The 16758-nt window shown below is 38.9% G+C and overlaps 1 protein-coding gene across 3 annotated transcripts in view; it reads left to right on the top strand.

Moving 5' to 3' along the window:
- ARHGAP10 (Rho GTPase activating protein 10) overlaps positions 1-16758 on the top strand; it is a 154080-nt gene that overhangs the window by 27271 nt on the left and 110051 nt on the right. For all 3 annotated transcript variants that reach the window (XM_051790926.1, XM_051790925.1, XM_051790927.1), the window contains exons 2-3: positions 15385-15480; positions 15572-15633. In XM_051790926.1, coding sequence (XP_051646886.1) covers positions 15385-15480; positions 15572-15633 — 158 coding nt within the window. The remainder of the gene's footprint in view (positions 1-15384; positions 15481-15571; positions 15634-16758) is intronic.

Raw genomic sequence — 16758 nt, 5'->3', positions numbered from 1 at the left:
CCGACTCCTTCCTTCTGGTCTGTATGGCAAAGGAGCTGGGAATTATTCAAAACAGGGTTTGAGAAAATGAAAGTATACTTGATTTGTTGCCTGACAGACTCTTCTCTTTCATCAGAAAACCACTGCCAGCTTTTCAAAAGCTTACCAGGGGATAACTGCTTCACAATATTCTACTAATTATGTTTGCTTTTTAAATACATGTGTGTTGAGTAGCTCTTGAGCATGCCATTTTTGCAAGAATGAGCTTGATATTCAGACCATTTGTGTTACTGCTCTGCATCAGCAATGTATAGCTGTTTTTCCAGGTGCTTGGAAGTTATTTTCCTAAAGGTAATGTTCCAGATGATACACAAAGTGAACTGTTTCCAAAGGTAAAAAAATATTCTCCATGGATTCTTCTGGTTATCCAGCTGAAACTACTTGTGAAAAGTAGGATCAGAATTTCAGGAGCAGGCTTTACCTGTTGTAGAGCAGAGGCTGCCGTGAGTTGTAGCTGGATCCAAGGATACTGTGTTCATTCATGGTGGTTCTTCAGGGGAAAGAACAGCCTCTTCAAGTATGCTAATAGATGGTTATCTTCCATTAAGGAGCCCAACTGTGAAATGTTTGCGTTGTCTCCTGGTGGATTTGTTTTCTTTGTTGGTTCATTTGGGTTTGGGTTTTTTATGTGGAAAGCATGGCGGGATGTCCAACCAGAGTAACTGTGTAGCTGTACATACAGTGTGTGTCTCTTGTGTGCCATGTAAAATGAAGGTCTTTAGGTTGCAGTGACACTTGGAAAGGCAGGGTGGGATTAAATCCCTAGTTTGTATTCTGCATCTCAGGTGGCCACTTCAGGAACTGTTACCTGCGGAGCAAGACCGAGCATAGTTGTGGGGAGACCAGAGGCCAAAACCTGAGGGGACACTTTTATGCCTGGTGTTGGGGTTGGTTGATGTTTCTCCAGCTACAGAACTCGTTCAAGTAGTTCTAGTAATGCTTTCTCCTGGATTTTATCCTTCTGAGGGAGTAAAGGAGGAGAATACAATTACTTCAGTTCTCCAGAACAAGATATTTTTGATAGTACATCTTTTTTAATACTATGCTAGGCACTTAATGGGGAAAAATACTGTGTTGTAGGTAAAACCCGTGCTGTCCTGTGACTGACTTAACTGAGTAATCACTGCACTCATGGTCAGTCTCTTTTTCACTGTCTTGCTCTCAGCTTATGACTTTGAATATGTGGAAAGTCTGTGCCTCTTTCATGTTAGCCCAAGTTGTAGGTTTTCTTTATCCTTTGAGTGTGGGAAGAAACAGGCTACTGAACAGTGAGATGCAAAGGTCTAATTTTGGGAAATATGCATGTTACGTTGTCTAATAACTCTGCCACTCCCATATCTGTTGAAATGTGGCGTTAATGTTATTACCCAGGTTAATTTTAGGGTGTTCTTCGCTGCTCAAATGACTCTTATCTCATAGTTTGTTCGTTTTGTAAAGGTTTTGGTTTTGCAGCTGGAATAAATGTAATATTAAATTTATGAGAGAACAAGGAGTGTTGCATTAGGGAAGACTCAGATTTGTTATCTTAAAGGGAAAAGGACTAAAAAAATAACAAACCATCCCCCCTCCCAGTCACCAAGATCAGGTTATTTTTAATGTTTATAAGTAACTCTCTAGCAATACTATCCATTCTTCCTAATATACTTTTACATGCTTTTAGGAATATATGAAAATATACACTGCTCTGCCTCTGTGACCATTCTTGTCACTTGTTAAAGAGCTTTAGAAAAGGAGAAAGGGGTTTCTTCTACTGTCCAAGGTAATTCCTAGCTTATTTCAAATAAACAAAGTGTTTATTTTTCTGAATACCTGTTATATCCTGAAGAAAGGTTATAAAAACATAGACTTAAGTGCATATTTTTATTAGCAGCCTATGGTTCTTCCACACCCCCCCAGAAATCAGTAGTTTCCATGGAGTAGTCTTGTCTCCTTCTGTTTCAAAATACACAGGCTTGATCACTTGAGATTGAGTCTCTTCATTTGCTCCAAACTGGAGATTGGAGAGTATTTAAGCACCACCTCTTTAGTGTGATCCACAGAAAATTGTTTAAATCTGATTATTGTTTACAAAAGAGCCCTTTTCACTGAAATGTCAGCCAAGCAAATTGTTTTCTTGTTGATTTATACTCTAAATGCATTAGCTGAAGTGAACCACATGACAGTTGAGCAAGTTGAAAGATGGTGTTAACTGGTAACATTTTAATCTTTTATTTTTTTTGGTAGTGTGTGTTGTGGCAGAGGGTCAGAGAAACAGAGGACAATTACTTAGTCTTCCCTAGCAGCCTGATAAAATATGGACCTAGTCAGGCAATTATACCCCGCAGTTGTAATGATATTTCACATGTGGTACCTTTTTCAAATTTTTGTTTTGTTTGGTGTCCAGGGATTATTAGTTAATTACTTTCCCTTCTTCTGTCATCATGATTGTTTTCTGCTTGCTTCCAAGCTTGATCTATGAATAAATAATCAGCTATAAAAGGCATGCCTGTCTAGAGTTTTGTGAGCAGCCAGGACACTTTGTACCACTGAGTGCTAAAAGCTTGAGCTATGAAGCCAGTACAGCTGGAGTGCAGAACACAGTGTTTCTTTCCCCTCATAGAACAATTCAGTGTAGGTAGGTGTACATGCTGTCTGTGAGTCCCTTCCCTCTGTAGTACAGATGCAGTGTGCTCACTGATGAAAGAGGAAGCTTTTCCTGTAATTTATCATCCCGTATTTGTATATATTATTTGATATATTTATCGTTCCCAAAATTTGAAATTTGGGGTTCTTCTGTGAGTATAGTACATATAAGTGTGCTCATGTGGGCAGGAAGACCAGTGGCATCCTGGCCTATATCAGGAATAGTGTGGCCAGCAGGACCAGGGCAGAGATCATTCTCCTCGACTTGGCACTGGTGAGGCTGCATCTCCAGTCCTGTGTTCAGTTTGGGTCCTTCACTACAAGAAACACATTGAGGTGCTGGAGCATGTCCAGAAAAGGGCAACAGAGCTGGTGAAGGGTCTGGAGCAAAAGTCTTAAGAGGAGTGACTGGGGGAGCTGGGGTTGTTCAGCCTGGAGAAGAGGAGGCTCAGAGGAGTCCCTATCTCTCTCTACAACTACCTGGAAGGAGGTTGTAGCCAGGTGGGGGTCAGTCCCTTCTCCCATATAGAAAATGACAGGACAAGAGGAAATGGCCTCAGGTTGCACCAGGGAAGGTTTAGATTAGGTGTTAGGAAAAGATTCTTCACCAAAAGGGTTGTGAAGCATTGGAACAGGCTGCCCTTGGGAGTGGTAGAGTCCACAATCCTTGGAGGCATTTAAAAGATGTGTAGGTACTCAGGGACACAGTTTAGTGGTGGACCTGGAAGTGTTAGGTTTATGGTTGGACTCAATGTTTAAGGGTCTTTTCCAACCAAAATGATTCTATGACTTTATAACATAGATTGTCACAGTCCAAGCAGCTCCTCATTTTATCTATTAGTCTGGTAAAATAGTTTTTTTTCATTTTGTCTTGTTTTAGAGAAGGGAACCCATGTCTAGAATACTCAATTAGCAACATTTGTTGTCAGTCAGTTTAGTCTACTCCCTTTTTGTCTGCTTCTTACCTGTTCTGACATGTGTAGTTAAAGCTACAAGTGTACTGAATAAATCTGGGTTAGCAAGGCAAGCTTGTGGATCCTTTTGGCTGATGATAAGGAGGGACAGTAGTTGAATATGGACTGTTGGGGCCAGGGAAAAGAGACAAAGGGAAAATCAATACTTCCTGTTTTACCAAGCTTAGTAACACCTCAACCCCAGAAATGGCAATGGAAAATTTAAAAATCCAAACATTTTAGAAAATGGCTTTCTATTTGGAAATGCTGACTCGCTCTTTTTTCCTCACTTGCACGAATGAAACTCAAACATGACTGAACCGAGTGCTGCACTTCTGTACTCCTAGTCTGTCATACAAAGTGTTCCTCATATTATCAGGGTGGTGAGAAGAGTCACTTCCACTGCAGGAAATATACAGTAGTTTCTAAGGGAAACTGTGGATACTTCTGTGGTTATTGCTCATCTTATGCAAGGAACAGCATTATCTACTCTCTTCTGAGAGTGCCTTGTGTCAGACATGCAGAGTGCACAGTAATGCAGCTGAAGCAGGTCAAGTGAAGGAAAAATCCAGAAGTTACATAGCCTTGTCCTTCCACTCAGAAATTTTACATGTTATGCTTATTTAGAAACAAAACCAGCTTGACTTTTCTTTAAATCTGTGATGGTAAATTTAAGCTAATTCTTGTGTCAAAGCATAAAGGATGTAAGTAATGTAAAAAAGATTCTTCCTGTGTTATATACTGTAAGTCTTCCTTTTGTCTGAAAACAGAATGAGATCTGAAATTGCATTAGAAGACTAAACAAGAATTTTTTGTTTCCTGTGTGGGATTGCAAGATGTTTCTTTCATGCTGTACTTTGCATGAGGGTATGGTGATTGTTCTTGACTATCCTAGATTGCTTTTGCTCAATTGTTTTGATTTTTGATCTTTTATTCAGGGACACATTGCCACTGATATCTAGGTTGGAAACTCATTTTGGAGAAATGTACGGAAATCCCAAAGCAGTGAGGCTTACAAGTGCTTGTATGCCAGAAACTTTAGGATCAAAAGTTTTTTCCCAGTCAGAGCCAGTGAGTTTGACTGGGTGTCTCCTTTCAATGCAGAGTATTAGCTTACAATTGAATCATTGGCCTCTTGTAAAATTTCTAATCTGAAACTGTCAGAAGGATTTACAGCATTTCTTTATGCGTAGAGTTCAACTGTTGCACAAATATCCAGACCAGAGATGAGTGAAGTTTCTGTTTTGGCATTTACTGTACTACATAGTTGACTATTTAAATAAGTATTTCCTGTTAAGTTCTCTCAGAAGTAATTGGAGCAATAACTTTATTCTTCTGCCCAAGCAAATAAATTGCAATAACTGGAGAAGCTGGCAGGTGAAATGATGTTGGAGCATCAGAGCTTTCTCTAGCAATAACTTTAAAAGACAAACAGTGAGAGCAGCGACAGGGAAGTGTAAAATTCATCCTTTACTTGCATGTTTGACATATATCAGTGCTTTTTGTCCGTTTTATTTATTTAATGGACTCCTGTAATCAGAATAAGGATGTTGAAATATTCTCTGGTGTCCGTTTGACAGTTTTGGAAAAGTGGAGAGTAAAACTATTTTTTTTTAATTGGAGCATCTAGTTAAGTCACCCACTGCTATGCTGTCTGGTGTTTTTTCTGGAAACTATGTATGAGGTAAGTACAGGCTGTCCTCTGCCCCACAGTTGCTGTCAGCTGTTTGCTCTATCAAACCTTGGATTAGTTTCACTTGTGTGTCAAGATGCAGCAAAGTTATTCTTGAACTCTTCCATCTTTGGGGGTCTGGTGTGCTCATCCCATCGTTCTTGATGCTGAAGATTCACCTTGATATGTCTATAGTGGACAAAAAAGTCTATACCTCAATAAAAGGAGTTTAATGCAAATCTTGCCAGAACTCCTATTCTCTGCATTTTTAATTGGGATTTTGAGTTTGGGTTGTTTGTTTGGTTGGTTTTTTTTTAATAGAAACAGACTAAATTGTCAAGTATTTTCCAAAATACACTAATATTCTCACCTTTAAATAAATAAATAAGTACCCCAAAGGTTGGGCACTTGGACTCTGTGTTGAATTATAGATCTCAGCTGCTTATTTATCTGATTTCTGATTGTTTTCCTCTGTCCTTTCCCACTTGAATCCTCTTGCACTTGGAAAAATAAAGCTGTACTGTCTGAGGTCTTTTCCCACTGGAAGAATTAACTTAATTTTCATGACTCATGAGCAGAGGAATTGGTGAAAATAAAACTTTATTTTCTGAGCCTTTTATGGTCTTACTGATGACAAAGTATTTGGTAGCCATTTCATATAACACCCTAATTTTAGGTGTGCGCTTGTGCTGAGTGCATGTTTGGACATATCTTGCTGTGGAGAAGGCACAGTTTGATCTCCTTTTGGGTTTTTGTCTATATATGCAAATGTTTAGGCAGTAATTCCATACAAGTGACAGAGTTTTGAGATATCTGCCATTTTAAAGACACAAAACATTGTGAATTATTTTTGTTTTCTGGAGGTGTTTCATGCTGACATTTCTGCAGACTTGATATCCAGCCTCATAAATACATTTCAAACAGTCAGTGAACAGCATGTGGTTTTAAAGATGATAAAAAAACTTGCTCTAGTCATTCATTAGGGAGGTGGCTACCAGTTCTTCTTGTGTTTTGGCTGCCCACTTCCCTCTCTGGAGCTGTCATCTGACTTCTTGTGAAAAGCACCACCAAACAACTGGAACCAAGCAGGCAAGAGAGCTCTGTCTGGGAAAAGGCCTTTCCTGTGTGAAATCCTGTTCAGGATTCATTTAACTAAAAACAGGGGAAAAGGTTGATTTTTTGGGGCTTGGTTTCCCCCCCCCCCCCCCCCTTCCTTGCTTGCTGCTGTAGAGGAAAAAAGATCTTGCTGAAAATCTGTATTGGATATGAACTCTGAGATGATGGTCATGCCCAATGCCAGCAGATGTGGCATGTGGAAAACCTGCAAGTTGTGTTTGCTGTGATGTTCCCATCCCAGGATGGGCTGTGCTTCCCCTCCAGCTTGCTCAACCAGGTGAAGTTGCAGTCATCTGTGTGCTTTTGAAGACAATAGACTTCAAATGATGAAGTCAGTCCTGTTTCTTGGAAGGGGGAAATCTCCGTGCCTTGGTGATGGGTCAGGACCTCTCCTATGCTGATGTAACAAGTTTACCTGACTGCCATGAGCAAATTTTCATGACTGAAGAAATTAGGTGGGCATGTCCCGTCAGTTATTTGGATTTTAAAAAATATACCTTGAATTCAGAGAGTATTTCATTTAAGATGAGTTGTGAGGGGTTAATGTTTCATTGCCTGTAGAGTATAGATTTTACTATGTGAGGTTGCCTCCCAACCACAAAACTCTTTTATAATTTGGAGAATAAAATGGCAAAATTTATCTTCTGGCCAACAGTGAATTGTTATTTTCTTTTGCAATGAAAATACTATTTCAATACAATATAGTATTTTTCATGTAATCATTATAGTTATTGTCTGGGAAATCAGTCTGGGAAAGAAAGCAGTACTCCAGAATTAAAACATTCAGAATGCTGACATTGGATAAGTATCTGTACAATAATCACATTTTTTTCCTGTAACTTCTTTTTGTCTTTTGCAGAGTTTCCCAGTTGAGGAGAATGTTTTCAGTTAACTAGCACAATTTTTCATCCTTAAGCTTCTGATTTACTTGCTACTGAGCAGCAGAAATGCAGGAAGGCCCTCAAATCTGTGGTGTTTGACAGGAATTATAATTGAAGAATACAAAATTTGGAAACTTGTTCTATTTAGTGATCAGAGTTTTCTTATAAACATCTTAAATCAGTTTTAATTTTCTTCTTCAAAATTCATTACTAGACGTGTAATCTTATCTTCTGAATTCATATGTCTTTAGGAATAGTAAAATTCTGATTTCTGAAGAGATATGTTTTCATCTCATGTTTTCTAATTCAGTCACTTCTGGAAGACAATCCCCTGGTCTGTGCTACTTGAAGAGCTGAAGGTATTGTAGAAAGATTTACCAGTGAAAGCTTTGACTGTACAACTGTTTTGCTTTTGTATATTCCAACTGTTGCTTCTGGATTGATGCAGAGTTTTCTTTTGGGAACAGAGTATATACCTAACCTGGGTGTCCCTGTTGCCACCCTTTGGTGCAGGATAATACAGGGAAACCTTTGCAGCAAATCCTGAACTGCTGGTTTTTACCAGCAGTAAACTTTGTGGAATGATCTCATAATTTTCTGCATTGCAAATTTGTTTTTCTCAGTGCTTGCTTTCTAATTTATTGTTTCTTTTGGTCTTTTGTTGTAAGAGACACAGAGTTTGTAAGGATTAGGAAGATGGTTTTGATTCCTTTGAAGACAAATTATCTTTGTGGTACTCCACAGGAACTTCCACCACAGTTGCAAGACCCTTCTGCAGAGACTTTGGGATACTTATATCAGGGTGGTTACAGGAATGTTTCTCCACCCCTGAAGCAGTGAATTTATTGGCAGGGTTGTGGGGCTAGGATGGAGCTTGTCATTTTCTTTCATGATGTGACTTTATGCTGTGTTCCTGGAGAGCAGAACTGAAAGATGTAGTCACCATCTGAGCTGACAGTGGGATGTACCTTTTTGTCAGAGCTGTTGGAAATGCTCTAGGAGAACCTTAGTCTCTGCTGAGATACTAAATGTGCTGTTTTGCCTAATGCTTGTGATGCAAAGAGGAAAATGCCCTTGGCAGGGTGCAGTAGGGCTGGCTGCCCAATTTCAAAGATCCAGCTAAAAAGGCAAATAACCAGAGCCCAGAAAGGTGTGGTGCAGCTCAGGGACAATATGAACAAGATTTGGCACTTTGCCCATACTTGCATAAGATACTACTTTGTGATATTTAATATATGGTAATTAACATGTTAATTAGATGTTTCTTGATGTGGGGGAATGTGGAGTTTGTACCCTTTCACTGGCAAGGGTGGAAAGAAGAGAAATGAGTCAAGTCTGTTTTCACTGATAAAAGTTGTAGAACCAGAGAAGGTAGATAAGATGATATGCATTTTATGTTGTTGTACTGCATACTTTCTAGAGGAGAAAACAATGGTTGGAGGTTATGGCATCTAAAACATTTTGCATATCTATGAAAAAAATGACTGCTAAAATCTGAAAGCTTTCTCAACTTGCCTGTTTTGATTGATACGGTGAATAGTGAGTGGTGTTTAGACAATGGGTTTATGCATTTGAAAGAAGGAAAATCATAAAATATGACAGAAATAACCTATGAAATAGAAACTTGCAAGAATTGGATTCTCTCTTTTAAGAAGTGAGGAGGTTAGAATCACTCTGTTGTGCTATTTACATGACTTGTTCAGGCTAAAGAGCTGGTTTTTACTTGTAACAGAATTATGCCACAATTAATGACCTCAGCATGCAGTAAAACTGGTAATAGGGAATGTCCAACACTGTGGAAGAAAACTTAAGACCAGTGAGTTCCTAACAGAGGCACTGTTCTGCAATGATATTCATTGCCCCAGTAGTTATTTTTCTCTCTCTTTCTTAGATTGAAAAGTAAAAACATGAACAATAAGAACATACTTTTCTGTTTTGGCTTCTAGGTGTTCACTTCCTGTTGTCCTTAACTGGGAGAGTCATGAGAAAGTTTGGACTTAAGTGTAATAGTAGAATGGCATCAGTTCCTACCTATGACAAGTTAAAAAGAAAAATTCCAGTAGAGATTAAGATTCCTAAGATTAAGATTTGTTATTGATTTCTTGTATTTACACATAAATTACTCTAGGGTTGTTTGGTTTTCATTTTACTCTCGCAGTCTTCTTTTTTTCTCTGATACTGAAATGCCAAGTTTTTGGTTTGATGTGTGTTCTTTCTTTTTTTAAATTTGGTAACCAGAACCCCTTCCATGTTAAAATTTGAAAGACTTACCTAAAATATTGCTTCTGCTCTTTGTTAGCTCTTCCTCTTTTTTGTTGTACTTTGAAAATTTAAACTCTCTTTTGAGTGTGCACATGTGTCTGGAGACTGGATCTAGAGCAACTTGGTGTCATTCTGACACCAAATTTCTGAGGGTTTTTTGTAAATAATAAATCACATCCTAACTTTGGTATAGTTGGTGTGGAGGTGTCTCAGACCTGGGAATATATGAATGTGGAGAGTGTGAAGCTGGGAACTGCTGGACAGTCGGGAGCCATTGGAAAGGTGCCTTTGGGCCAGCGGGAGCCGAATGCCGGTTAAATTAAACTGAAATGGTGAGAGGTTGTGGTTTTCCTTATTTGTTTTAAAGGTGTGGGATGGACCAAATACACTGTATTATGCTGGGGAATTGGGGCCCAGGGAGGTTGAGGTACTTGACAAGTCAGTAATACATTGCTTTTTAATCCTCATACCCGAATTTGCTAAGCTTTCAGAAACTCATGAGCTGCCATGGGTAATGTGACATTATCAAAATGGAACTCCAGAAGCTTTTTAGTCTTTGAACTTGATTTCCATTCTGGTTTTGGATGGAAATTAATAACTTTGTATTTTAGTTTTATTGTAAATTTTCTTAATATTCATTTTTATCTCACAAATATATTGAAAAAGTTTATTTGGTTTTAGGGAGTTGGAACATGTTGGTGCTCTTAACAGTTCTGTCCCATGGATTGCATCTGCTAAGTTACTAAGTAAATCCTGTTTTATCCACCTTACTCAGGTAGTAACTAAATCCCGTTTCTGTTCTCAGTGTCATGGATTATATTAGATTCATTGTCCACCTTGGACACAGAAGAGGAACACGAAGTTACTTTTAAGTGTTGAGATGGAGCATGTTTTGTACAAAACGTCGTACAAGTCTGTACTGCAGCTCTTGGACAAACTAATTTTAAGTGCTTCCTCTGAAGCTGCTTTGTTAGCTCTTGCAAGGAGATTGATGCCTGGGAAGGAGAGGGGAGAGGCCAAGACTCACTCAGCTTGTTCTTTCCTGTTTCATGACAGCATGTAGCTTGCCTGATCTTGGCCTATTCTGAGGAAAATACATTGAGAAGTGTAATATTAGGCCTTAATGTAGTAATGTAGCTTGAAGATGAAATTTGCAGTTAAATCTAAGTGGTGTTTTAACCCTTTAGCTTTTTGGGGAGAATGTTGTTCAATGAAACCAGAGCAGTTTTAACTCATGTTAAATAAAGCAGCTAGAAAGCTGTCATTCCTGGAGATTTTGTTAGAGTCAGTGAGATTTGTAGTAAGGGATAAGGAATGGCAATGTAATTCCAGTCCTTCTTCAAAGCTTGATGCAGAAACCTACATATTGTTGTAGAAAAATATTAACACTAATACAGAACAAATGGGTAATTCTTCTACCATCCACAAGTGATCTAGGATAGCCTTAGGAAGCAATATTGTCTGGCTTTGTGCAAGACTTAGTTTGTGTGGCTAGCACTGAGGTTAGTATTAATCTTAAAGGAAGAGATTGGAGTCTGGTCCTATAAGTCAGGCCTGGCCACCACCCAGCAACTAATGGTGTTGTGTTGGCTCAGCTCAACTCAGATAAGGAACAAAAGTATTTTCCTTCAAATCCAAATGGAAAAAATATTGAGGTATTTGTGTGGGGCACTGGCAGTGCACCTGGCACAGGACAAACTCACAGGAGCTCTTGTTTCTGAAGTGTTCCCGAGAGGAGGGGAAGCAGGCAGCTGCTCGTGTTTCTTCTACTGTGTTTTTAAGTAGTTGCATCCAAACATCAAACAAGTACAGTGTACTGATATGAACAATGGCAGAGAGAGAAAATTAAAAGCCCTGGTGTCTTTATGTCCCTCCTGTCTCTCCTTGGAAATGTGTTTTCAGCCTTTTGCTGAAAACATTTAGCAGATGCTTGGTTTCTTTTTAGTGTTTTAGGTGAGTCTTTGAAATGACTCTGCCTTATGGGTTTGCCAGGATTCCATTGTATTCAGCAGTGTTAGTGTTTGGTTGATATTTAAAACGCTCTTTGATCTTGAATGCCCTGTTCCTCCCTTTAAATGATAACAGTAGCTTTTCAGGAGCAACAGTCCTGTTGCTGCTTTCTGTATCTTTCTATTTAGTGTTACAGTGTAGAATGCAGAGATTAAAGAGAGTAAAATAGTTAGTTTCTGGCCCCCTAAATCCTTTGGTTTTTAGTATACAGCATTATTCACATAACCTTATTCATATAAACCTTATACAGCATTATTCACATAACCAGCAGCACTGGTCATGCTGTTTGATACATACTGTACTCATGTGCTGTCTTATTCTAATGTCCATAACTGAAATCCATATATGTTTACAGTCTGTTACATAACACCATACTGGTCTTGCAAGCTCTAGTGCTGGTGTGGAACAATACTGGGATGTATCTGTCAGTGCCAGCCAAATAATTTCACCGTAGTAAAGGTCTTCTGACACAGCATGGAAGAAAGCCAAGTTACCTTTACGAAATTTCCAATTTAAGCAACCAAGCTCAGCATTTACATTGTAACACAGTAGTGAGAGACTATAGTACTTATGATGATATCAGCACCTAGTTTGTTTTTATAGACTTTTATAAATGCTTATAATTGTGTGAACTTCTGTATATGTACTGTAGGTTACGAGGAATTTCTCAGGGTAAAAACTGGAGCAGTTTCATGCTGTTTGTCTCACAGTGGGAGGTTTGACTGCAGGTGGTCTCACTCTGGCTATGGTTTGTCAGGTGGCAAGAAAATCCAGCATAGGGCTATGTTATCTTTTTTGTGTCCAACCCCCATCCTTGTAATTTTTCCTGTGCTGTAGCAGAAAAAATTCTTGCTCTGACCTTCTGAGGAAGTTTTCCTCCATCTCTACTTGCTACTCAGTTTTGTTCTTTTAGGTTAGCAAAAGCCAGTTCAGACTTTCGTTCCTGTGACTAGCTGGGCACCAGTAGTTCTGCCTAGCAAGGTGCTAGTTTTGTGCTAGACTAGTACTGTTTTGGTGTAGAGAATGAAAACAGAATGTGTTCTTAAATGTAAGTTTTGCTAAAATAATACAAGAGTGATGGATGATACATAAACATTGAAAAGTGAATTTTGTAGTTAACACCTGCTGACTAAGCAGGGTTTAAAATCTCTTGTTCTGCAACAGTTAGGACTCAGGTCATTGCAGCAGTCTTTTAAACCATATGACTGAAGTCTTCTTCCCCCAGTCAGGAGATGTATTTCATCCCAGTTACATCTTGCAACTTATGATTGGCTTTTATTTTGCTCCAGTGACTTCTCACCCATTTTGAAAGTGCCAAGTTCTTAAAATTCTTCAGAAAATCTCTTCCTATTTTCTTGTGTTTTCTTCTAGGTGATGGTTCAAAGCCAAGTATCTTTTCTTGACCCATCAGGTCAAGACGGTCATTATTCTGTGACCCAAATCCCCAACTTCCTTGCACCCACTGATGGTTTCCAAAATTTTCTGGAGTGGTTCTTAAATGTTTCAGAAATTATTTGTGGAGAGACGTTGCAAAAGTATAATTTGTCCTTATGGTTTTAATAAGGAACTCTGCAAATCTAGATTTAATGTGTTAATGCAGTAACACAGTCCTTTGGTCAGTAATTTCCAATCCCTGAGCAGATTGAGTAAAAAGAAAGGCGTCAGTGTGGATTTCTGATGCTGTGAGAAGCTCAGTGTTTTAGCTCAGCCTCTTCTCAAATTGACAGAAGATGCCTTTGCACTGAAAGAGTCTGGTTGTGAGCATAGGTTCTGTTTGCTGTCACTGTGACCAGAGAGGTGGTTTTTGGTGGAGAGGAGGGATATGGAGCCATGCAGGAGGCAGTTTCACAGCCCTCTAGAAAGGCTCCTAAATTCAGTACCCTTTCAATCTGTGAAGGGAAAAGAAGATTGTGTGTGTGTGTGTATGGTGCTGCATGTGGCTCATAACATGTACCTTGCTCAACATTATTTGAATACTTCACCTCTACAAGTGGGAGAAAACATAATAAACAATTCCTTCTTCCAGCGTTGGGGCTACCTCTCATGTGACAGGGCTTTGGTAGGGAATTATCATATTCAAGAAAATTAAATAAGTTTGGGAGAGTGTGTGTTGTTGGAGCCATTCTCCCATAAATAAACTGTCTTCAGCCTTGTGTTGTGACCTGGCTCACAAATAAGTGTAACATTAGATGGTTAAGAACCTTATGTTATTCTCCATATTTAAGCCTTTCACGGCCAACAGACCCTGTTTCTTTTGCTGCCTGCTTTATGAGCAGCTGTTTAGCCCACAAGACATTTGAATTAAAACACTCATGTTTCCTTTCACATGGGAATTACGTTACTTTTTCCTTCAGCCTTCTTATCCGTATTATTTCAACCCTGTGCAGCATCCTGCTCCATCATGTGTTGAAGGAGAAGTTGCAAAAGGGAAGCAAGTACCTGGCAACACGGCATCACAGGGACTGGTGCTGTTACACAACAGCTTGAGGAAAGGACTGGTGGGAAAAGGGTGAAAAAAAAGAAGTGACAAGGAACAGAAAGCATTTTTTTTTTCCTTTTCATTTTAGACAGTGTTTTGCTGTTTGTACAGCATTTGTGACTTAACCCTTTAAGTGGTTGAACCGAACTTTCAGTGCAGCACTGTATGTCAAAGTTGTACTTATCTATGACACATAGTAAAATACATAATGTGCTGGATGTGGGACCTATAATAAAGGAGGGGAGTCTTTTGTTTGCTTTTGGTTCAAAAAAAACCCCCAAACCAACAACAAACCCCCTCAAAACTAGAACAACAAAACCAGCTCGAGTTGGTAATCTTTTAGTGCCTGTTAATATTAAAGAGCTGGTCTGTTAAAAGCGTAGTTCTTAGCCCCTCAGAACTGCATGTGATAAGAAAAAGATTATAGATTAACTAAATATTTTAAATCATCCTTAACTTTGACTGACAACAAAAATGCGAGTAAAACCTTTACTACCGGGTAGAGGTGTACCAGGATATGCATCCTTTTTTTTTTCCACTGAGCAATTCCATCCTTCCAGAGCTTGTGACATTGCCAACCTGCACATGCCAGCTCAACAGAAAAGTGTGTGTACACTCTTTATTTACAGCTTTATGAATTTTAATATGAGTTTATAATGATGATATTGTGGCTGGACATGGAGTCTGATAACTTCCTGAGGGATGTAAGTGGGCACTCTCCAACTCCAAATTGTCTAACATTAATAGGTAAAAATTGGATTGCTGAAAATGTTTTAGAGCTATTATAAAAGAATTATTATATAAAATTAATTTGAATTCTGTGCGTTTAACTTAGTTACCTTTTGGCACAGTTTAACTCTATGGACTTTATAGTTCCAGTGCAACAATTCTTTTATATTTTTTATATTTATATTTGGCTTATGTATAAGTGTTTCACTAGCAGAGCTAACTATGTAGAAAATTCTAAGAGTGTATTTGTGCTGATGAATGTACTAGTGAATTTAGGTTAGCAGAGTGAGAAAACTGGCACAGTTTACATTGAGTGTTGTGCCTGTAACTTCTGTAGTTACAGATCTGTTTGTATGGCCTGTACCCTAATTTACAGGGAAGTGTAATGATAGGTTAATTTGTACACATGTGCTTTCTACTATATAGCTTTGCATAAAGAAATCTGTGTGGCAAATTCCCAGATGTGATCAGCAGAGGGTTAAACAACACCTGATGTCTTGTAATGTCATTAGACTTGAGTTAAGAGTTTCTTGTAAAAGTTGATTATTCTACGGATAGAGGACCTTCTGGCCTACTTAAAAAGATAGCCTAACCTTCAACCTGTCCTTTTTGTCATTGCAGACCTTTCAGCAGCCCAGAGAAAATTTGCCCATTCTCTGAGAGACTTTAAATTTGAATTCATTGGTGATGCAGAGACAGATGATGAAAGATACATAGGTAGGTAAGAAATGGTTATAAGTGGCTACATTTTGCCTTGCCATCCTGCAACATGATTAAACCTTTTTTTTTTTCTGGTTTTGTATTACAGATGCATCACTTCATGAGTTTTCAAACTTTTTAAAAAATCTTGAAGAACAAAGAGAAATTTTGGTGAGTTGCAATAAAAGATTTAAAAAGCTGTGCGTTTAGCAAAGAATAAAATCAAAGTTAGTTGAAGTTGCCTACTGCTTTGTTAACCACCAAGATGTTTATATCACTGACTAAACAGGGGGAGTTCTCATTGTGCAGCCTCTGGTTCTGTAGTCTGGAGTTAGAGACAGAAACTAGTTCTCATTAAAGAAGAAATCTGTATTGTAGGGGTTGATAAGTACTATGTGGTTTAAAATGATAGTGTCCTGATAGAAGTATGGCTGGGGTGAAAACCACCATGAAGTTGTTTACATTTACAGTCAAAAGGAAGCTGAAAGAGTTAATGCTGCATCAGCACACCCAAGGTTTGGCAGTTGTCCACTGTATCTCCAGCTTCAGTGCCTCTGTGAATCTGGGATGCAATCTGTTGTCTGTATGTAGTAGCAGACTTAGAAACCTTTACTTTGTAGGTGAACTTCCTGGTGGAGGGTTGGAGCTGCACATGTTGTCTGCACATGAGAGCTCTTCAATGCACCTTGCTATCTGGATTTCCTAAATTTTCCAGAGGAGGGGGGCTTTCTTTCTGGGTGGTACTATGACTCTCCTCAGCAGCTGCATGCCCAGCTTTTGTTTCAGAGCAGGAATTCATAGAACAGGTGCTGTGTACCCAGTTTTCATCTGAGTGTTGTCAGGCTCTGCATCTAGGAAGTGTGCTCAGATCTGCCTTGATAGCAGTTGCGTTTCTCAGTATTTGTCGTGTGATTATATCTTTGTCTTCTTGGAAATCAGTGACCATTTGGCACCACTGACAGGAAGCTGAGACTTATCTGTCTTCTGTGTTTCTCTCTGCCAGAAGCTGTGCCTGCAGTGTAGGAGTATGTAGATAAGTGAGAGAAGAACTTATGAACCATTATTTTTTAATGTTCCTCTCTCCAGCAGTCCTGAGCCCACTAACAGTCATGGTTTCTTGTGTGTGCTATGTTCTGGTGTGTTGCTCTGATCTGGAACCACACTTGGGTCTGAATTAGGGTCAGTGTGATGCCTCACACGTTCCTAAAGAGTACTCTTTACATAGTAGAGACAATTTTTCAGTGTCCTGAGTTGTTTTGCCAAATTTTAGGGATTTGCTCAAGTATGTTTCAATAC

The sequence above is a fragment of the Manacus candei genome, unplaced genomic scaffold, assembly GCF_025592945.1.
Source record: "Manacus candei isolate 608988 ecotype Guabito, Panama unplaced genomic scaffold, ASM2559294v1 h1tg000028l, whole genome shotgun sequence".
Lineage (NCBI taxonomy): Eukaryota > Metazoa > Chordata > Aves > Passeriformes > Pipridae > Manacus > Manacus candei.
This window is presented reverse-complemented; position numbering and strand designations above follow the sequence as displayed.